Raw genomic sequence first — 23,307 nt, forward strand, 5'->3', positions numbered from 1 at the left:
ACTTCCGGACAAAATTACGGCAACGCCCTAATCCGACAAAAATAATGCATTAGAGCAAAGCGGCAAATAATAGTTTCTTCATTAAAGCGGCTGAGTCTTATATATTGCACCTCAAATAACAAATAAATCCAGAGTTACGGTTTCTTTACTTCCTCTACAGAAAAAAGGAAACGATCTAATTCAGAATTCTCAGTTTCAGTGTCAGCCTGCTGTCTGCCACTTGTCCACCGAATCCCCCCCACCCCCCGACACCCTATTTATTCAGAGCTCCGCTACAACAAAGCTGTTCATACCGTCTGACGCTCTATTTGACACGCTTTATATATATTTTTATTAACTATACAGTTTGGACGAATATAAATATAGTTTTCTGGCATTAGTTTAAAGTTTTACGGGGGAAATCTGCATTTTGAGGGCGCATGCTGAAAGAGGCATAGCGTTCTTGTTACCCGATTTAGACAAAACCCTGCTATGGTTATACATATCAGGATAAAGGTGGTATTTTTATTCCTTGTGGAAACATCATATATCTATGTTTCACGTATTTTGAAAATCTTTTTCTTATGCAATTCACGTTATACTTATTAAAGGCGGATTTCCTCAAAGAGTGACTTTTCAAATCACGGTCACATCGCCTGTTGCTGCACAGAATTGCCACCCACCATTTCTCCATCTTTGTGCTGCAAACACCAATTTCCCCACAGAGATCATTAAAGTTTATACTGTTTTATCTTTTCCGGTAACTAACGGCGACACGAGCGCCCGCGGAGTAAAAGGGCACGCTCAGGGAGCAGCTGCACACGGATACTGCCGCCAACCCTCTAAATATTTAAAGGCTTGTAGGCGGCAAACAATCGGGCCTCACTCCTGAAAATCACATTTCAGGTGACTGTTTTGCGTCTAATTTAATAAGCTGCCGTCATCTCCCCCCTAGAACAAAAGATACAGAGGAAAGTGTTCGCTAACAACATTATCTCCACACACAAGTCAATTAGCAAAACTCTGAGAGAGCCTGCAGGAAAAATCAAGAGACGAGTCACAGAAACATGTTGACATGGTGCAGATACAGAGGACAGTGTATGCTTTAAATTCACTTCATACTCTTGTGCTTCCACACAAATTACACATTTGATTCTGCAGATCTAACACCCTCAATGATTTGGTTCAGGAGACGATATTGTAGCTCAATGAAAGGTCAGATTATGAGTAATTTGGATGTAAACATTTGTATTTTAAGAAAAATGTGCCTTCAAATCAAAGGAAAATTACAGAGCACATTCATTCTCAACAGGGGATGAACCTTTTACATTTTGGATACTTCACAGGCTTCCATATAGTGCCACTCTCTCAGGACTAAATTCTAAGTTTACTTACTCCTTTAATTCTTCGGAGTGTGTGGGAGAAAAACGTTGGGATTTTACCCGTTGCAGACCATTTACATGCACTAAAACCTATATAATACACAACAGGAAAGGAAATCCCAAAAAAGCATTAAATGGCCCCTTGAAAGTAGAAAAGTCAGTCACACTTGAAAAGTCATCTCCCTTGAATGAAGTGTAATATTTCACGCTATGCATCAAACATTTGAGACTGTAGAAGAAATGCATATGATCATAATGGTTACAGGTATTGGCGGAAAAAGAACAGCATTCACTTCACAAGCAGTTTTCAATGTTACTATAAAGAATTACTCATAGGTCTTAAAAGTTACAGTGAAGACAGTCAAATGAAAAGGCTTTATCGTGAATTCAGAGTGGCCTGAATGTGAACCTCTGCCAACAAGCCGCGCAAATTGCTTGCTACTGTAGATGCTGTGGAAGTGGCAATGAAAGGAACAGGATCTATATATACTTTATATTATTATATGGATCACGTGACACCCATAGACAAAGATTACTCAAGACATTGCTGGATTAGCTCTAGTCATTCACCTTAACAGGAAGTCAGTGGATCCCACCACAGGAAGTGTCCCAGACTCTAGTGAACAAGATGCGTGAATAGCTTTTTTTATGAATGAATTCAAACCAATACTTTCTATTGTCCTCCATCTTTTGATGTCACTAGCACCTCTCATTTGTTTACTACCTGATGATGGCCTCTTTTCTGCTCTCTTTTGTCCGCTTTCCCTATAGTTAATATCATGGCTCCTAACTCTTTTCACTTTTCTCTCCAGCTGCCATTGAGGCCTGCCTCGGACACCTGCTGAAGAGACGAGCGGCTGGATTCCTCCGCAGCGACAAGATTGCTGCCCTCTTCACCAAAGTGGGCAAAGTCTACGACACGGCTGGCGAAGTTTGTCGTAAAGTGCAGGAGCAACTCCAGCAGCAGGCAGATCTCACCAAGTAGGTCACACCATTTCCTTTGCCCCTTAATTTTACTTTCAGTTGGTGGGCGTTCAGTAAATGCTTGTTTAAGTGACAGTTATGTTTTGCATTTAAGTTCCATTCATTGTTTTCTGTTGATAGTTTTCCCCTCAGGGACCTCTCCTGACACCACCAGCTGAATTTAATTTGTGCAAATCGAGTGAATCTGCCTTCTTAATTAGAGGAAGAGACCCTCTTCTCTATTAAGACATGTTGTAATTAAGCCTTATTAACTATTTAGCATCGGCTACCATTAATGGAGGAAGAAGTACTCAGGTTTTGTATTAGAGAAAAGTAAATACTAAAAAGTAAAAGTCCTGCATTCAGTCTTAAGTCTATTTAAGTCTTACTTAAGTTAAAGTACAAAAGAATTGGCATCAAAATATACTTCAAGTACTAAAAGTAAAAGCAGTCGTTAACATACATGTCCCTTTTACATATCATATATTTATTGATGCATTAATGTGTCTATCACATCTAGTAAAGGTGAGGTTACTTTAAATTACTTTATATATACTGCTCCTGATATCTTAACATATATATGTATATATATATATATATATATTAACATACATGTAACATAAATACACACTGCCCGGCCAAAAAAAAGGTCACCACCTGGATTTAACTAAACAAATAGGTAAGAGCCTCCCATTGGATAATTATAGTATGGGTGATTATGTTTCAGCTGGCAACAAGTTATTGAACCCTAACTGATGCAGTGAGCTCTTCTCGTTTGTTAAACAGTCATGTCGAAAGACATATCCTGTGGTCGTGGAAAAGATGTTAATCTGTTTCAGAAGGGTCAAATTATTGGCATGCATCAAGCAGAGAAAACATCGAAGGAGATTGCTGAAACTACTAACATCGGGTTAAGAACTGTCCAACGCATTATTAAAAACTGGAAGGACAGTGGGGAACATCATCTTCCAGGAAGGAATGTGGTCGGAAAAAAATCTTGAATGATCGTGATCGGCGATCACTTAAACGTTTGGTGAAATAAAATCGTAGAAAAACATCAGTAGAACTCACAGCTATGTTTAAAAGTAGGCCTAAGAGCATTTCCACACGCACAATGTGAAGGGAACTCAAGGGACAGCTTTGTAGCCGTAAGAAAACCACTTGTCAGTGAGGCTAACCGGAAAAAACGGCTTCAATTTGCCACAGAGCGTAAAGGTTGGACTCTGGAGCGATGGAAGAAGGTAATGTGGTCTGATGAGTCCAGATGTACCCTGTTCCAGAGTGATGGGTGCATCAGGGTAAGAAGAGAGGCGGCTGAAGTGATCATGCCTAGTGCCTACTGTACAAGCCTGTGGGGGCAGTGCTATGATCTGGGGTGGCTGCAGTTGGTCTGGTCTAGGTTCAGCAACGTTATTTGCCCAAAGAATGAGGTCAGCTGACTACCTGAAATACTGAATGACCAGGTTATTCCATCAATGGATTTTTTCTTCCTTGATGGCACAGGCGTGTTCCAAGATGACAATGCCAGGATCCATCGGGCTCAAATTGTGAAAGAGTGGTTCAGGGAGCATGAGACATCATTTTCACACATGGATTGGCCACCACAGAGTCCAGACCTGAACCCGATTGAGAATCTTTGGGATAGATAGAAGAAGATAGAATCGGAGGATGAAACCCTCTTTATTTGTCACATACATGCACACAGCAGAGCACACACAGTGAAATTGGTCCTCTGCATTTAACCCATCCTAGTACTAGGAGCAGTGGGCAGCTATTGTGCAGCGCCCGGGGAGCAATGGGGAGGGGGGATTGGAGGTGTCTGGTGCCTTGCTCAAGGGCACCACAGCAGGGCCTAGGAGGTGAACTGGGACCTCTCTAAGTAGCAGTCCACTTTCCATATTTCAAGTCTGTTTGGGGACTTGAACCGGCGACCCTACGATTCCCAGTCCAAGCCCCTACTGACTGAGCCACTGCTGGACTTTTAAAAAAAAAAGATTTTTTAATTTTTTTTTATTATTATAGATAGAAGATGTGCTGGAGAACACTTTGCGCAGTGGTCTGAATCTCCCGTCATCAATGCAAGATCTTGGCAAAAAATTAATGCAAGACAGAAATAAATGTTGTGACATTGCAGAAGCTTGTGGAAACGATGCCACAGTGAATGCGTGCCGTAATCAAAGCTAAAGGCGGTCCAACGAATATTAGAGTGTGTGACCATTTTTTTGGCCAGGCAGTGTATATATATATATTTACTTCAATGTTTTATTTATTAGCATTTTTATTTAGTTTTAGCTTAAAATGTAAATCTGAAAAGGAACAATAAATTAAAGCTGTCAAATATATGTAGTGGAGAAAAACAAAAACGATATTTGCTCCCAAAATGAACAGGATGTGGAGTGTAAAGTAGCATAATATGAAAATACTCAAGTAAATTACCACAAAATCGTACTGAGTAAATGTTACACCACTGGATAGAATACATTCACTGTCAGAAGCAATTTTATGCAAGTTGGACACAATAACAGAAACAGCATCAATCCAATAATGTCTCCCTGTGATACATCGTTTGTGAAAGCTTACATACCTTTTTTCACAGCTGACATTTTGATTCCCCCTTGCAGTTAAAGAACATGTGTAATTTATATCATTAATGAAGGCTCCGCTCATTTCACAGTGTCCCGGTTACCGTGCTACCGATGTGGAAAGTGAGTCACCGCAGGGCCTTGAAATCAGGATTCAATTAAATAGAATTGAGTTTATTTGATACAGACGATTCAATTTAACATGGTTCCAATACAGAGCGTGAAACTGACGAACTCTGCTCCACAGAGAGTTCAAACCTATTGTGGATTTTCAACCGTAGTCCCTCTGATTATAAATTAAATTTTTACAGCACTATGCTGAAAAGACATGCCCTCAGTTGGGCTGTAAACATGTGCAGGGTAATTACACAGCTAGATGTAATCCAGCTGATGTTCCTGCCATTAGCAACACCTGCGCTTTCCTGTTAAAGAAATGTGTTCAGTGAGAAACAATCTACAAAAAAATCAGTTTTGTGTTCAGCATTACTGTAAGGCATGTGTTATTCAGAAAGGCATCACACTGCCTTACCTTTATCCATGATTAATGTGTCTGTGGGGCTGAGTCCAAAAAGCTTCCTCTCATTACGCCTCAGAGGGTTTAGTGTCATACTTACCTGCTCGGCACCAATGAGTAGTTTTTCTCAACTTTTCTTCAACAGCTGCTTAGCGTAAAAGCCATTTAGGAGTATTATTATGTATGTTAAATATTGATGTTGGGAAGACAGTTGTATACTCTTTGAATTGAATTGAATGGATTTAATAATCGTGATTTAAAATAATATTTTTTTTTATAGATTTGTACGTATCCATGTGTCTGGACTGTGCCAAGCTTTATGTTTGTTTTTGTTTACGACCGGGTTTTATGCCGTAAAGCAGACTCTAGTGAGCAAGTCCAAGAGTTTAACATGCCGTTATGCCAGTAAGACAATTAAAATATGCAAGCATGGAACGAAAAAGTGTTTTCATTTCATTCGGTCAACTACTCTATCAGCTTGGATGACGTGATTTACATGAATAAACACTCAAGACTTACCTGTGACTTTACGTTGGGTCTTCATAAAAGGTATTTGAACGCTTTGGAACAACAGTCAGAACTCAAATTAGCCTTGTAGAATAAATGGCCTTATAAAATGTATTTTTGATAAACGGCCACTACACTCCGGCTTATAGCTCAGGTCTGGCGGCCTATGTAATGGGGCTTGTTCCCCAGAGGACCCAGGTTTGAAATCCAGCCTGAAACCTTGCATGTAGCATGTCATCCATTCTGTCACCCCCCCTTTAAGTCTTTCACTTAAATAATGCAGTGGTTGCCCAAAAAAATGCAGTGGAAACAAACATAATCAAATAAGATGAAAAAGGGTTGATTTCCTGGCATAGTCTCCCAACTAAAACAATAAAGCACAGTTTTTTGTATTTATTTATTCATCATTTCTGGTTTAGTTTTTTTGTTTGGACGGTCAAGTATTTCATCCATGCATGGATATAGAAATATCCACCTGTTAACCTTTTGTGTTGCTCCTTAACTTTAAAGAAGTCAACACTATCCTATTAATCCCTTTTGTATGGACAGAATGATGAGTTAAGATTCCCCAAAAACATATTGATGTTATTTAGTAGATGAAACCCCCCTGAACGGGCTTTGAAACTTGACAGACTGCTTTCAAATTCAAACAAATGTTCTGCCCCCCTTTTTCATTAATAATAACCATATATTTATTCAGGCTTTATCAACATTGTCTATTCCTTGTACACCATGTCATTATGTCCATGTCAAAGCATACAGATACAGTCAGTTTACTCAAGCTGAGCAATCTGTGTTCATACTGATGTAGCCTCAGACCTGTGTGTGTGTGTGTGTGTGTGTGTGTGTGTGTGTGTGTGTGTGTGTGTGTGTGTGTGTGTGTGTGTGTGTGTGTGTGTGTGTGTGTGTGTGTGTGTGTGTGTGTGTGTGTGTGTGTGTGTGTGTGTGTGTGTGTGTGTGTGTGTGTGTGTGTGTGTGTGTGTGTGTGTGTGTGTGTGTGTGTGTGTGTTGTGTGTACACAGAGTATGACAAACTGCTTTATCTGCAGGCACTTAGGTGATAGCCGAGCTGTTTGCTAGCCCATTAATTGTCCATTAGCGTGAGCCACATGGCTACCACATGACTCTCCGGGGCCGCAGAGAGAGGTTTCCAAATGGAGGAGATAAAGCTTTGAGCAACAAGCACACCTACACACACACATAAATATATACAGCAATGATGCACAAACAATAAAACCCAGACAGGCTGTGCGGGGGGACGTCACTGCAGCATGGCCGCGTCCTGTGATGTAAATCAGGAGGTAAACGTGTTTGGGTACGCCGAGCACTCGTCTCTTCGTTTTCATATCAGCCGCCTACCCCCATTCATCCGTCACATCTCATTGGCCTTTATTTCCCCAGACACACAACATTAACGCCTATCATTGCGTATGGAACGGGTTTGCACGAGTCCAACCGCTCCGACAGAATGCCTACATGCATCCATCCACACACACATACACACACACACACACACACACCCTCTCACTGTCATCCCAGCTCAGGGCTCCATCTCTCATTTACCCTGGTTACTATGACTACGTGGTTTGCGCCAATGGCGGTGAAAGAGGCAGAGAGCATGATGGGAAACAAGAGACGGAGAGATAGACCATGAGCAGACATCAACAGTTGATGCGGTGAAGTGAATGGTAATTACAGCTGTGAGTGTGTGTGTGGCTTGTGCTTGCTGAAGGCTGCCAGTGAACCACCTGCCATGGTTCCTTGTTTCTTTTATTCCTTTACAAGCTTCCTTCCCTAACCTCTTTTTAATATGCCCCCCCTCCCTCTCCGTCTCAGCCTCAAACACTGAGTAAAGAGCAAAACTAGCATTCATCAGCATTCAGTTCCCATCCTGCAGGGCGAGCAGCAGACCTGCTGTGGAAACAGTTCTCAAACACATTCAAGGATGAGTGTGTGTTTTACAACCAGGGTCTTATTTTCATAGTCTTGGCCATCAATACTATTTAATGAAGTCAGCCTTGAAGTCATGTCCAATAGGGCTGGACACATAAATGATCAGATGGTTCACCAAAATGTAAAATGGTAAAATCCATTCCAATCCAAAAATGTTCCGACGCCAGCATGTAACCAGCGGTTGAATGATCTGTCTATTGTAGGTTCCAGGGTTTTGTCTAAACCAGGTAACAGGGGCGCTGCGCCCTCTTACGTTCGCTGTGCGCCCTTATACCAAAAGGCTGATTTTCCCCATAAAAATATCAAGTTGATCCAAGAAAACAATACTTATGTTCGTCCAAATCGATATAACAACTCCTAAAATAGGAAAATCATGTCAAATAGACCATCAGACGGCAGAGACGGCTTTGTTTTTACCGAGCTCCGGCACTGTGTTGTTGTTTACGTCCACGGCGCCATCTTGTTTACGGGCGTCATGTTCTCGCAATAATTAATATATCTTATACAACACCAGCACCCTCATATTTTCCTAGAAAACCCCAAGGTTCTTTAATTCAGGCGTTATAAAAACTGAATTGATACATTTACTGTATGTAGGAGAAATCCTTTGTTTGTACAGCTTAAACGATTAGTCTATAAACAAAATAAATACACAATTTTATTAATTTTTCCACAAAGGATGTCAGACACAAGATAAGATACCTTGAAACCTTGAAGATAAAATAAGATAATAATTACTTTATTAATCCGGGACTGGGACATGTTTGTGTTGCAGCAGCATAATACAAATACTTGATCTGAAGCTTCTTCAACCCTTTACATCTTACACAAATTGTCTCCCATAAACCATACACCTTATTGAAAAATGTCCAGCTTTGTTATTTCTCACAAACAAACTGTGTGTCATGATCTTCAATCATTGCTGGTACTTACTCTCACAAAATGAAAGTGAACCGATTTACCACATCATGATTCACAAGCACTAATATCCACATCATGCAAATGCAGAGGCCTCATAACTCACCCTGACATATTCCTTTTCTCATTCATACTCATTTGTCTGCTCCAAACACAATCTGTTTGTAATCATTGTAATCAATTTAGGTAGCTTCATGTTGACATTTGTTGACATTTTACATTTTTGTACAGAACAACAGAGCGCAGCGAGGAGGAGTGACAGAGCACTGTAGGAAGGGATGTTTCCAGAGGATTTTAATGCGCTCGATCAAGCCTTCTTGTTATTGCAAAGAGATCATGCTTAGAGGCAAACATATTCACAGTGCATAATTCAGTTCGTTGAGCTAGTTTCTGAATTATGTTTGCTCAATTGTGTAATATAATATTCACATTTAACTTAAGGCAACATAATTTAATAACCTGTTCTGTGAAAGTCCCTACAAGCCAACGTGGAAGGGACGGAAAACTGCATTCTTTGAAATATCCAGCAGGGGGCAAAAAGAGGTCAGATTGTATAGAAGTCTATAAGAAAATGTTTCTGCCTTTCACTGTATTTATGACCTCAGCAGACATTTTCCTCTTTAGTTTATGGTCTCAATTGCTAGTTTTAATTCTCATTCAATACAGCATGATGTTTATTTCTTAAATTTGAGTAACATGTACGTTAAAGCAGGGCAACATTTAGAGTGTCTAACTTTTCATACAGCTTCAACAGGGTTTACTGCTTTTACTTTAACCTTGTTTTTTGTTCATGAAAGTTAATTGTAACATTTGGAAGGTAAATCTGACTGTCACAGAGTAGCTATGGTTAAGGTTAGGGAAATGATGTTGTGTAGGGAAGTGGGCAGCTTGCTGACTCGGCAGGCCTTCCCAAATTTTGGTCGAAACTCCTAATTGAAAAAATTACGCCTTCAAAACCATCTTACACAAAGTATTGGCTGGTGTAACTGCGTCAAATCCATTTCTTAATCATCTTAATCTCAAAGTGGGTAATCCAATAAACAAGAAAACCCAGATAAAGGACCGCTGCACACAATTTAAAAAATGTTTATTTAGTATTTCTGATGGATATAAACCTTTCCCATAAGGTTTACTGGTGATGGACAACCTGTAGTCTGGGTTATAAATATAATTAAAATAATGTTATAATCATACGTAAATTATTAGTCTAGATTCTTATGTTTAAGGCTACAAGCGTTGGAATGATCATGAACCATCAAATGAGGTAACCTAAGAGAGTATAAACTTAACATAAAAAAGTTACACATACATGTGAGAGGGAGACCGTGTATTTTACGTAGCTTATATTCGAACGGTATTTGTACAATTTATTTGCTTTTTAGGCTGTGTTTTGATCACTCAACTATGTTATCTTAAGAAATATAATAATGAGTATAACAATACATTAAATGAATTATTAGTGGGGCTGCTTTGACAGCCATGGCTACAATAATTAGTTGATTGACATCAGCATGTTGAACCGATGAAAAACAAGAGCACTACTGTAAGGTACAAACAAAAAGTAGAAGCAAGATTGTTTTGTCTGCTATAAGGTTTTCTTTTTTTCAAAGTAAAAGACATTGGGAGATTAAAATCACAGGAGTTTATTCTCAAAGGAGCATGAAACTGATGTTTGACATGGGGCCAGACCAAAAACGTACTGATACTATCATACTTTGTGAAAGAAAGTATATAAAAACTAAAAGCAGTACAAATAACAAAAAAGAGACGTGAAAGGGAGTTAAAACGTGTTGTATGTTAACCTTAGTTGTACCTATAATACATACAAAAAGAGGAGATGCATCTTTCAAAGAATCACCCTGCAGGTTTTATTAGAAAAGGAAGACCCTGTCTCTTTTAAATTTCACATAATCTCTGACATCATTTCAATGCTCCCCCCATCCCCGTGGAGCAGACACACACACACACACACACACACACACACACACACACACACACACACACACACACACACACACACACACACACACACACACACACACAGACGGACGGACGGCAAGATTCAAATAAATTGCATACAAATGGCATGAACAAAGGCATACACATAGAGTGGGTCCCCAACACACAAACACACACACACACACAAATTGGTAGGGGAATGCAAAAATCGTGACTGAGCACACACACAAATGCTGGGGGGTTGCTAACATCGTGACGGAGGCAGCCCGGCTGTGTCTCTGTGCCCCTCAGCACAGACACACAAACTCTACACACATTCATCAGCTTGTTGAAGTGAGTGTGTGTGAATGTTTGTGTCTGCTGGCTGTAGAAGTATAACAGATCACACTCAGCCCGGGATGAAAGACCTCGTCTATTCAGGAGACATCACACATCTGCCTCAATATTCATGAAGTCCTTCAGCCAGCTGATTTCTTACATAGAATGGCACATGTTGTCAGACATGGTGCAGATGTATTGGAAACCAACCAGGGACCCTCTGTAATAAGTAATGATGAATTGTAATGAACTGCAGTGTCTAACAACTCGTTATGCTGTTAAATGCTGCCTCCTGTTGGTCCAAAACAAGGTTTATTTGAATGTTTTAACCTTAACTTTACTTACTTGAACATTGACTATTTTTTTTTCAAGGCCTGTTTGCTTGTTTGTCTGTATTACCACATACTGGTCATTTTCAGGAAAGAAAATGGTGAGAAAGGACATTTGCTGCATTCATGTGGTGTCAGAATTATCGTGAAAAGGAGTTCTCCACTGGTCAACACCCTATCCTATAGAAACAACAGCCTTCGAATGTCTTGTTAGAGAGTGAATTTTGGGTTAATGATTCTGAGCAATAAAAGTACAAAACATATATTTTTGGCATCCATGTTGTTTCCAAGTTATGACTTTTTGCTCAAAACAGTCTGTAGATCAACTTCCCCATTCTGGAAATGGGACCACATAGGAGCATGTTAACTCTCAGTTGGCCGCAACAGAGGAATGTGCTCTCCGAATCTTTTCTATTTTGCTTATATAAGTTCATGTTTGACATCTTACATTAGCAGTTAATAAGGTTTTCATTAAACTAATATTACAAATGTCAATGCATTATCTTTGGTTTTCCCAAGTCTTCTCTGTGGTGTTTTTTCACAGTACTGACCCGTGCTTTGTTCCCTGCAGAAGAACCCAGAGTGTGAGCCATGAGCCTCTGAGGAGACAGGGCTCCTCCACCACCATCCGACCCCCGCAGCCCCTCTCTGCCCAGGCCATCAAACACATCTGGGTCCGAACGGCTCTCTTCGAGAAAGTTCTGGACAAGATAGTGCAGTACATTGTGGACAACTCCAGGTGATTTTCTTTTATTCTTCGCTTTCAGGCTTTGCACAGCAGTGACTCACAGCAAACCCACTCCAGGCTTTGTTGCAGCTGAATGATGCACAGTGTGTTGAATTACCTATTTAGTGATCCATTTTTATCCTCTGGTTGCTTTGTTCGGTGCTGTCTGGCTAACAACCGCTGTGTGCTTCAACAAGCTGCATTCTGTGCGTCAATGATCAAAGCCTCAACCATGAAGTGCACTGATGGGTTCTCAGACATATGACAATGTTAATCAGCTTTTTAAATGGAGAAGAATCCACTGTGTACCTGGAGTTGTGTTGTTTGATGTTGTAGTTTTGATGTTTCAGACTAACTGGGCAAATATGTGTCTTGTTCGGAAAACTGCGGTGTAATTCATTTATTGAAGCATCCACGGTAAATGTCAAGATGTGTCTCAGTTCCTCCAAAATAAATAGCAAGTTTTTACCAGACACAGCGAAGGCAATCTGTCACACATACAGCAACCTCAAAAGACCTGCCTGAACTGTGAAGCAAGTTTCACTAAGTCTGGCTTTACTGAGCTTAGCATTAGTGATCTTAATACATGGGTTACATGATAGTCACATGCAACATTATCAGAAGCGAGAGGGTCCCCCGCACCAGTTTCCTGATGAACCTCTCACACTCAAATCAGGAAAGAGGGCCGACACCTAGGTTTAGTTGACTGCTCACCTATAGCTATGGGTGCCTGAGCAGTCAGTCTGCCTTTCCTCTTACCTCGGCTGGACCTTTGCTTTGTTTGTCTTTGTTTTTTATACCGATACATGTTCACAAACCGACACACAGAGGTGAAAAAAGTACTCAGATCCTGTACTTAAGTAAAAGTAGAACTACAGTAACTTAAATAAATGTATTGGAGTAAAATTACACTATTAACCTCTGAATTGTAGAGGAGTTGAAGTACAAAGTAGGATAAATGGAAATACTCAAGTAAAAATTGACTTAAGTACAGCATTTGAGTAAATCTATTTAGTTACATCACATTACTGACTGCACACTTCATTTAGGTTCTTAAAAAAAAAAGGACTGTGAGAATTTGGGGACTTGCCCGGGATACAAACCCAGGACCTCTCGGGACAAAAGCGACAGAACATCAGTTATAAAATAAAATGTTGATACTAGCAACAACTTATCACATTTAATAGACAATAAGTAAGTAATATAGTATAAATAATATAAAAAAAACTAACCTTAAGCTCAGAATATGCTTTTGCAGAGATACATGTAAACACAATCAGCAAATATACGTACATATACAAGTAATTTTTTGCGTTTTGGGTACCCATAGGTTGGTTGTGCAGGTTTGCCTATTAGTTGATGCAACGTGTTAGGCAGGCTTAAGTCAGGGAAGAAAACGTTAAATCATGCAGCCAGGAGAGGAATGTTTTATCTGTGAAGCTATACACACATGTGGGATCTTTTTGAATATAGTTGTAGGGAAAGTAAATGGATTGTCCATATATGAGATTATTTATTTATTTGTAGCAGCTATACAAGACATTGTTTAGGCAGTTAAAAAAATGTCTTCTGGTTTTTTTTTTATCTCAGTTTTTAGATTGAGAGCAGCCCTGGTCCATTGTTTCGATGGTGATCGACTTGTTTAATCGTTAGCCAGTTTTGTTATACTTTCTTTCTTTTTTAAGTGTTCCAGCAAGTGTTTAGGGCAGCTCAGGGTTTGGTGCCTTAAAGTAGTGCACATCTGTCCAGATAACACTGCACCGGACCTAAAACGGCCACTCTCTGATCCCGAGTCGAGGTATTTTCCGTTAACTTATTTCTGTGTTTCTGTCTGCAGTAAATACTATGAGAGGGAGGCTCTGATGCATGACACAGTCTTCGGGCCCATCCTGGCAGCCCTGCTGGGTGAGTATATCACACTGTTCTTTAACTGCCAACATTACCGGAGGCCAGTTACACAAAGTACAAAACCACTGAATCCAGAAAAAATGTTCCTTTGTTCATACCAAATCAACCATTAGATAAACAAACAACCAGTCCTTCCGGAAATTGCAATCATAACAATCACCACATAATCATCCTCTGAGCGATTCTTAAGAGCAGATCATTTTGAGCTTTTTCCAAACACTCAAAAGGCACAAATATGTGAAAATTGAGGGTTTCGGTTATTAAAAGTAACATGGAAGAATGAAGGGTTTTAGTCCTGTTCAAAAAATGGGGGTTAAGGTTATTATCACAGATGGAAAAAAAGCTATATTAGAAAAAATATCTAACTAAACCTTATGTTTACCTGATTACACTTTTTTTCTGCTGTGTGATTCCCAGATTAAAAGAAAAATAAAGATATTTTATCTTAGCTAAACCCTTTCCTTCATGTTATAAACCAGTCATAAAAAAGGGGATAAATCATTTTAGATGAGCCGAAGAACATTGATCACCTCCTTTGTCTCTCAGGACCTCGGTTTTTCCAGCATTAGTGCACAGTTCAAGCTTTTCAGTATTAATACTCAGAAAAACAAAGGGCTTACCTGACTAAACCAGAGGAGACAACATGAACAGTGACAAAATAACCTTTATACCCACATTTAATTAAGACTAGCGAGATGCAGGGAATCACCAGGGAATCAGCAACAGGTGTGCAGAGCAGCGGCACACTGAGGACACCAGGTGGACAAGTGAGGAAAAGCTGAAAACATGCATTACAGACTGTAACATCTGTACTGTGCATGAATGCCAGTACATTTGTCCTGAAAGCCAAATGAGGTTATTCATTAATATTTTCATTTGTGAAACATTTTTAATCAGGTAGAAGTTATTTTTTATTTGGATTATTTTTCGAAGATGTTTTTTTTCCATCTGTGAAACCACTGTCATCATATCCTCATGTTACTAAAACCATACATTATCTCTTCAAGGTTAGTTTTAGTTGTTCTCACATGTTTGTACCTTTATTGTGTTAATAGCTTCTCATCTGGTAAAACCTTTTTCCCAACTTGGAAAATAAACACAAAGATTATCCTGGAAATACTATTTAGATCATCACCAGGATTGTGTTAAAACACGCCTCTCAGGGCTTCCTTAATTAGAATATATTATATACTATATATTTTGATGTTGTTAGTGGTTGGGTTTTGGATGTGTTAAAGGGTGTGTGTGTGTGTGTGTCTGTGTCTGTGCTGTGTTCTTAGTGGGGCCGTGTGCTCTGGAGTACACCAAACTGAAGACCTCAGATCACTTCTGGACTGACCCCTCAGCCAACGAGCTAGTTCAGCGCCACCGTATCCACGGGGCCCATCGGGGCCAAGACACACCTGCTGGCCGCCGGCCCGCTCTGGGGGTGAGTGTGGAGGCTGCTCCTCAGTCCTCAGGAGCTGTTTCTGGATGGTGTTGTGAAATAAGATGAGTTCGCTGTTAAAACTCTTCTCTTATCTAGATCCGTAAGAGGCAGTCCAGCGGCAGCATGTCAGAAGACAGGTTTGCTGCGTCAGCGCGGGAGTATGTGGAGTCTCTGCACCAAAACTCCAGAACACACCTCCTCTACGGCAAGAACAACGTCCTGGTGCAACCGGTATGATCTCTGTGACCAGCTTTTATTTACAGTAGCATAACTGTCTGACTATTTAGTAAACAATGGGCTTTAAGTTGGATCGAACCAGCACCTGATGCAACACATGGAATATCTGTTTGGAATCTCGCGCTTTTTGGCTCATTTAAATAATGTGCTTTTTCACAAAGATAATATCTGAGCTGCTAAGTAGTTGGCCTTCATTCATGATATCTGTGTCCACTAAGTGACTCATTGAGTAAGTAAAACACATCAGTAATCCACGCACATTTAATGAATCAGATGTACGGTTAAATACATTTTCTTGTATCTTTTAATTGTTTTCAATGGAGTGGTGTCCCTAAAAATAAATCAGTGGACAGTCTTTTCTTTAAATGATCAGTCTCTTGAAATGTTGACAAAATATATACAGTAAGCACCTAAAGCAGAGGTCCATTCCCCTGCATTGTATTATTAGGAATATTTCACATCCTCAAATCTGTATTGTTGATATTGTAAATATTCTTCTCTCTTTTTCACTATTTTATTTATCTTTTGCACCATATATGTTGAGTTGTTGGAGGAGCACGCGACATAAGATTTTCATTGCCAACATATACGCTGTATCTGCTGTGCATATGACAAATAAAAACCTTGAAACCTTGAAACCTTGAATTAGATATTTGAAAGGAATACCTCAGAGTCTGGCGTCACAACAATCTGTCTGGCTAGATACCACAAGAGGTCTTTTCTGTCATTTTTCTGAACTGCTCCTTTTTGTACCTTGTTGTTGAGAATTGTTGCACAAAATACTTTAAATACACAACATTTTATGTATAGTTGAACATTTGCTTTCATGTGTTCTCTAACTGTCAGTGTGACATCTGTTACTATGATTTATATGTTCACATCTGAAGTGAACGCTGTACTAAATGTACATTATGATTTAATATGTGTTACAGCCACACTCTGTTCTTATAGCTCCGGGCTGTCCTTCTTGACTTTATCTAAACTTGGCATTTCTTTTTTGGATGTAAAGTTTAATCATTTAAGATGAAATGTACAGACATGGTGTACTGCTTTGAACTGCTTTGACCTTTTTTTTTTTTTAACCAATTAAAAATAATGTATACAAGCTAACAAAAAGTGAGTTAATAATAAACTAGGTAAAAAATATATCCTTCAGTGAGGTATCCCATTTCGCTGTTCTTGGTACAAATAATTATATAACTATAAACTTGATGATAAATAAGTGTCAGATCCTAAATAAAATAAATATATATATTATATGCCTTATAAAGTCTTGCACAGGCGCTGAAATAATGGTAGTACAATACATACATATGCAATAAGAGTACAGATACGGATCAGAATAAATGTACTATAACCTTATATAATCATCTTAAATCTACTGTTGCTCTGAGGCACACTCCCACCCCAGAAGCCTACATAAAGTACAGTACATGCCGATCAAGCACCCTGGTGTACAGATAAATTGCAAATGATGAATATTTTTATCCCTCATTGTGCTGCTCACAAACACAGAGTTTAGTGTGTGTGACCTTTGCAATGAAAGCTGTCTTTCTCCTCCCGGTTATGTGCTCTGCACTGCCAAGTAGCTCTGGCGTGTTTGGCCCTGGTGATGTATAATGAGCACATATTTACCTCCCACAACCCCCAGCCTCAGTGCACATACAGATGAATCTACGCATGATAAATAAATGATTATACTCCCCGCTTCAGAAACCATATGCCGTAGCTTTTATATATTCCACGTTATAGAAGTTTTGGGAAAATTTGAGATGAACAGCTTCTCTTTTTTGACTACACCAGGAGTCTGAAGTTTAGTTACAATCTAACAAGAAAACAGTGGGAAACAGTTACTCTCAAGATACTATGTTTCCATAGTAACACACTGGCACTGTTCAACTACTGTGTTTGTGTGAAGGTCAAACATCACGGAAAAGACACAGCAGTTGATTGCTAGTGTTTCACAATAGGCAATGGTTAATCATGTCCTTGGAGTCCGCTTCGTGGTGACATATAGTATAATACAGTATTTACAGCATCTCATAATTTATCCTGTTAGAATTTGATAAACGTATATACAATTATTGTAGATCGCAGTAAGAGGCCCTGCAAACCTGTTTTAAATAACATGCTCTCAGGGTTATTTGCTAGGAGAAACCATAGTCAGTTAAGACTAATCAAAATCCTGATTAAACAGAGTTTTAGAGTGTTGGACTCAAACGTAGAGTCAGGCAAGTAAGAAAAAGAGAACAAAAAATCTTTGTTAGTTTAAATGAGTTTGTTCTTAAACCATTTGAGTTTCCTTCTTGCACTCTAAACAAAAGATACATTTGTGTTCATAACGCATCTGTGCATACATGTATAGCTATGTCAAATGTTTGTTTCTTAAAAGTCAAAGCTGCTCTCTCAAATGAAAATCTTCTCAAAGATTGTAGGTGTACCCTTTGAGAAACTCTATGAATCAGCCTACTGTAATGATATATTTACATTATCTCTGACCCCAACCATGTCCTGACCAGCTAATATGAATTGTTATCATATTAGAGATGCAGATTTAAATATGTTGTACTAAAGTACTCTTTTACTTCACATATCATATCTCAATGTATCATAGCTTAGCGTAGCGTAGCTCAACACAGCTTATCTTATTGTTTTGTATTGTATCGTATTGGTACTTATGGTACATTGTCTTATACCTTGAGTGTTTTTATTCAGGCTCAAATATCAAATGATGGAAATAAATACTGTAAGAAATAGTCCAAATGTTGGGAATTCTACAAATTTGCTTTCCCTATGAGAGTTATACAGTATAAGAAGATTGAAATCAATAGTATTGATCTTCTCATAAAAACCAAATAAGCATTTTTCTCAAAATGTTAAACTCAGATTAGAGCGCAAGTTTTCAGGTGGTTAAACTGCACATCTCACAGCAGCTGTTTAGATAAAAATGGTTTCATGGATCCTCTCTGTTTTTGTGCTCCTTAACACCTGAAGTCTGATGCTATTCTATCTTTTCTTCCTCTTCCTTCTTCCCTGGGTAGAAGAAAGACATGGAGGTGTTGCGAGGCTACCTGTCACTCCACCAGGCGGGAGAAAACCTCACCCTGAAGTGGACACCCAACCAGCTCATCAACGGCACGCTGGGAGAGTGTGACCTGGAGAAGAGGTGGCCATATCGTATAAGATTTAACGCCCCTGATGGAAAAACATGCATTTAATGAGACACTAAATTGAAACTGCCTCTGAAGCTTCATGTTACACCTTTTTCTCCCCTCTCTGTCTCTCAGTATCTACTGGGACTACGCACTGACTGTCCCTCTCCGGCAGATAGTGTGTATCCACTGCCACCAACGCCGTGAGTTTACCTTCCTCCAAAGCATTCAAATTAAACTGCATCCACCACATCAGAGTATTTTGTTAATTTGTAAGTGTATTTAAGCTGCAATCATATACAAATAATATTAGAATGGCTAATTTATAAATGCATATTAGTCATCAAAAAGCCCTGAGAAACAAAGACAATAAAAATAGTATCTATGAAAGGATGATTTCAGATGTTATATTTCAACTGTAACTACACAACAGGAAGTATTTCCTCAAGGACGTTCTTGTTGTTGTTCTTATATATTTTTTGCTGTTGTTCTGCTTCCTATCCTTCTTGTTATTGTTGTTATTCTTGTAGTTTTGCTTGTTTCTGTTCTTCTTTTCATTCTTTTTTTCTTGTTCTATAATAAAATATGTCTATAAATGTTATTTTTCTTTTTTCCTATCCTTGCCTGATGTGTTTTTTCACCATCTTGCAGCTGATTGTGGTGGTACTCTGGTGCTTGTGAGTCAGGATGGAATCCAGCGGCCGCCTCTCCACTTCCCCCCCGGCGGTCACCTGCTGGCCTTCCTCTCCTGTCTGGAAACAGGCCTCTTACCACGGGGTCAGCTGGAGCCCCCCCTCTGGTCACAGAAAGGCAAGGTGTGTCACTTTCTAAGATTTTCTTGGTAGAACCAAACTTCATGTTAGAATATATATTATATATTATTCCAGTTGCAGGTAAGATGTGCACTAATTGGCACTTTCAGAGTCCCCGTCTAGTTCACCTGCTGGGAATAATTAGACTGCACTAAACTGTTCATTTAAAATAAATACAGGTATCAAAATGAATTACACAAGAGGGTTGTATTAGAGACTGGCAGAGGTGGGACTAAGTCTTTGCTTTCAAGTCCCAAGTCAAGTCCCGAGTCAAGTCCCAAGTCAAGACCGACAAGTCTCAAGTCAAGTCCCAAGTCCTACCGTTTGAGTTTCAAGTCCTTTCGAGTCCTTTTAACAACGAAGAAATAATATTTACATAAATCATGTATGCTTTTAAGATCTGTATATATTTATCAAACCAAGAACATTGTTCAAACACATTTGAAATAAACAAAGGCAAATGTAATTTCCACAGAAAGTGCTGACATTGTATTCCCATTGCTTATTGCACTATAAATGCATCTCAAAAGATCCTCATTTTTGCAAAACACTCTTCACCTTAAAACTTAAATCTAGCCTTGAACTAAAAAACATGTCTTCACCCTCAAACAGGTATTTGGAGGATCACAGAAACAGTTGAATGTAACTTTTCCAAATATCCAAAAAATGTCAGTCTTTTTAACTCATTTCAAAACCTATGTGTGTGTGTGTGTTTGGATAGGGACTATATGTGAAGTGTCATGAACATGACAATGACCAGAGTTGTGCTTTTCTATGTCAGGGCCCTATGCTGCATTGCATTTGCAAAAGATCAAATTGGCCAAACATCTGTCAGTCATTTGTGCACGATGGGGACGTAGTATGATGCCACCATGGCTGAAAACTTGCTCCACTGGAGCACTAAAGGCAGGCACTGCCAAGACTCTGGTGGCCACTCGGAAGAGTGAAGGAAGAGACTTCATGTTCAGTGCCCAGAACAAAAGGGCGTTCTGTCCTTCGGCTGTGTCTAGGTAGTAACTTAGCTGTAGTGCTGGAGTGGTCCCAACATCCTTCTTCTGCCTCTTATGGTATGCAGCAAACAGCCCTTCTCCTTGTCCAAGGTCTTCTTGCTCTTCTTCTTCAACCAGAGGCACAGGTTGCTCAGTCTCTGCAGCATCTTGCAGGATCACTTCTGGAAAAACATTTAACAGCAGAAACAAAAGAGCCCTTATTACCATTGGTGTTGGTGATAGTGTTAGACTGAAAAATGCAATCATTGATGCTGTCAATAAGATCAGACTACGAGAAAAAAAGTTGCATTGAAGTCAATAATATTTACCTGTAACTTGTTGTGCCACCTCTGCCTTGATGTCACGATTGACCAGTACATGGTGCTCCACCCACAGCAGAGAAAAGGCTGGATCCAAGGCGGCTGCTTTGAGGTAGACTGGGTCTGAAAAGGGGGCAGTGATCCCATCTTGAGTCCCGGCCATTTTCACGTTAATGAAGATCCCAAGAAATTTTGTTCAGGGATGCCTGGAGACTTCCGACCAGGCCGCTCAGGAAACGAACCTGAGGCTTCAGCTTCTCAAGGTGATGATTGAGGTACAAGACGGATGGAACAACTGCACTGATTGTGACGACCTTCTCTCCCTGTGTCAAATCAGTTGCTTCTCCAAACGGCTTCAAGATGTCCACCAACTCCTTCAACAAATTCCACTCTCGTGGTGCGAATGACAACTCCTTATGCCCAGCCTTTTCTAGAATGGCACAGAGCTTTAGATGATCACACTGGAGAACTGCCTTTACTTGCCTCAGTGTTGAGTTCCATCTTGTGTTGACTGCAGCAGGGATGCCTTTCTGTTCCCCAAATTCACTATCAAACACATCTTTGAATGTTGTGCTTGTGTGCAGCAATGAGCTAAGTTTTGATAACTTGGAAAAAGAAGGACATGCCACTTTTGTTTCTTTCAAACCGTCTCCCACCACCAGCTGAAGAGTATGCGCAAAACACTGCAGGCGCTGTTTCTTTGCCATAGCAGCATCTACCGTTTGCTGTTCTTCCAGGGTTAAGTAACACCAGAGATCAGGGTCATCAAGATGATCTCCGTCATCATCCTCTTGTTCACTGGGGAAGCACACAGTGAATGCCTTTCACATGTTAGCAGCACTGTCACTAATAATGTAGTCCAATGTATCTTTGATGTTGTATTCATCGCATATTGACTCAAATTGGTCACAGATTCGTTCAGCTGTGTGTGAGCCTTTGAAGCGATTGCAGGCCAAGAGATTTGTATTTAGCTGTCTCTTTCTCTATCCAGTGGACAGTGACACCAAGGAATCCCCACATCGTTTTGGTCAGACCAAATGTCCACAGTAACTGAATCATGCTCAGTGTTGCTCAATTGAGTTTTTAATCTTGAACGTCTCTCCCCGAGGCTCTCTGTTTTTGATGTCAACGTTCTGCGACACACTGGGCTGTACTTACTGTCAGAAAGTGCTGAAAACTCTTGTGTTCCACAATAGACAGGGGAAGGTTGCAATCAATAATCAAGTCGGACAGTACTGCGTTGGTGATAGCCTTCTGCTGTGGATGACTCATGCTGTAATGCGCTACACGACTGTCCAAGAATTGTGAGATTGAAGGCTGTTGTGGTTCATCTATGATGCTTCTACTCATCTGGTATTCTTCAAATCTGTAACAGGTAAGCATACAAAACAGATGTCACAAAGTCCCTTATAGCCACACATGAATTGCATTTGAAACTATCTCCTCATATATCAATGCTAACATTGTGTTAATATTTATTTTTGTATCATTATGAATTGTATTGTATACCGTAAGATTGTGTTTTTTAACATTACATTGATAAAATACATTTCCATTTTCAGTGTACACTTACTATATTAATTTATATTTTTCCTGCTTTACCTTGCCATCAAGCAGCCCTTTCCGACAGGAAACTGAAGTATGCTTGTTAATTCACTCTCTCCAGCAAACCTGATTCCATTGGCAAAAACAGCAATTTTACCTGCATCACACAGGAATTGCTGGTCTACTGATGGCTCAATGATTAAGTTTAATTGTGCTATTCTATGTCTTCGTTGATAGTTCAGCTTTGTTGTGATTTACCTAAATTACATAAACGCCCTCAATGAGGCAGCAGTAGACTAGCAACTCCTTTGTGCTGCAAAGTAAAATAGCCATTTTTGTCAATAGAATCTGGTGTGCTGGAGAGAGTGAGATATACTTAGTTTTCCTGTCGGAAAAAACTCATTCAAAACTTACCGTTCTTTGTGCAACTTCAAATGTCGAACGAAGTTGGAAGTTGTCGCGTCTCCGTCTGTTATCTTCGTCCCGCATGTTTTACAGACTGCAGTTCTTTTTTGGTTGACCACCTCAAAGTTTTTAAATCCAAACGAAACTCCCCATGGTATCATTGTTGCCTACTTGGCGCCTTATGGTTTGTGGCGCCTTATGGTTTGTTCCGCCTCATTGGTTGTCCAGTACTTTGATTGGTTGGATGCTGTCAGATCAAAACAACGTGGATCAAATTTGATTGGATGTCGTGCCACACACGTTACGCACACATGCACACAGGTGCAAAGAGAGATAGCGCAGTCATTTCAACATACGTTTTAATCTTTGGGTTTGGGGAA

General features: G+C 39.7%; 1 protein-coding gene across 1 annotated transcript in view; it reads left to right on the forward strand.

Moving 5' to 3' along the window:
- sgsm2 (small G protein signaling modulator 2) overlaps positions 1-23,307 on the forward strand; it is a 95,529-nt gene that overhangs the window by 42,255 nt on the left and 29,967 nt on the right. The window contains 8 exon segments of the mRNA XM_063907948.1: positions 2,174-2,342; positions 11,975-12,142; positions 13,968-14,035; positions 15,319-15,467; positions 15,564-15,698; positions 18,746-18,870; positions 18,992-19,059; positions 19,508-19,671. Of these exon segments, the coding sequence (XP_063764018.1) occupies positions 2,174-2,342; positions 11,975-12,142; positions 13,968-14,035; positions 15,319-15,467; positions 15,564-15,698; positions 18,746-18,870; positions 18,992-19,059; positions 19,508-19,671 (1,046 nt within the window).

Source organism: Eleginops maclovinus, chromosome 18 (assembly GCF_036324505.1).
Source record: "Eleginops maclovinus isolate JMC-PN-2008 ecotype Puerto Natales chromosome 18, JC_Emac_rtc_rv5, whole genome shotgun sequence".
Classification (NCBI taxonomy): Eukaryota; Metazoa; Chordata; class Actinopteri; order Perciformes; family Eleginopidae; genus Eleginops; species Eleginops maclovinus.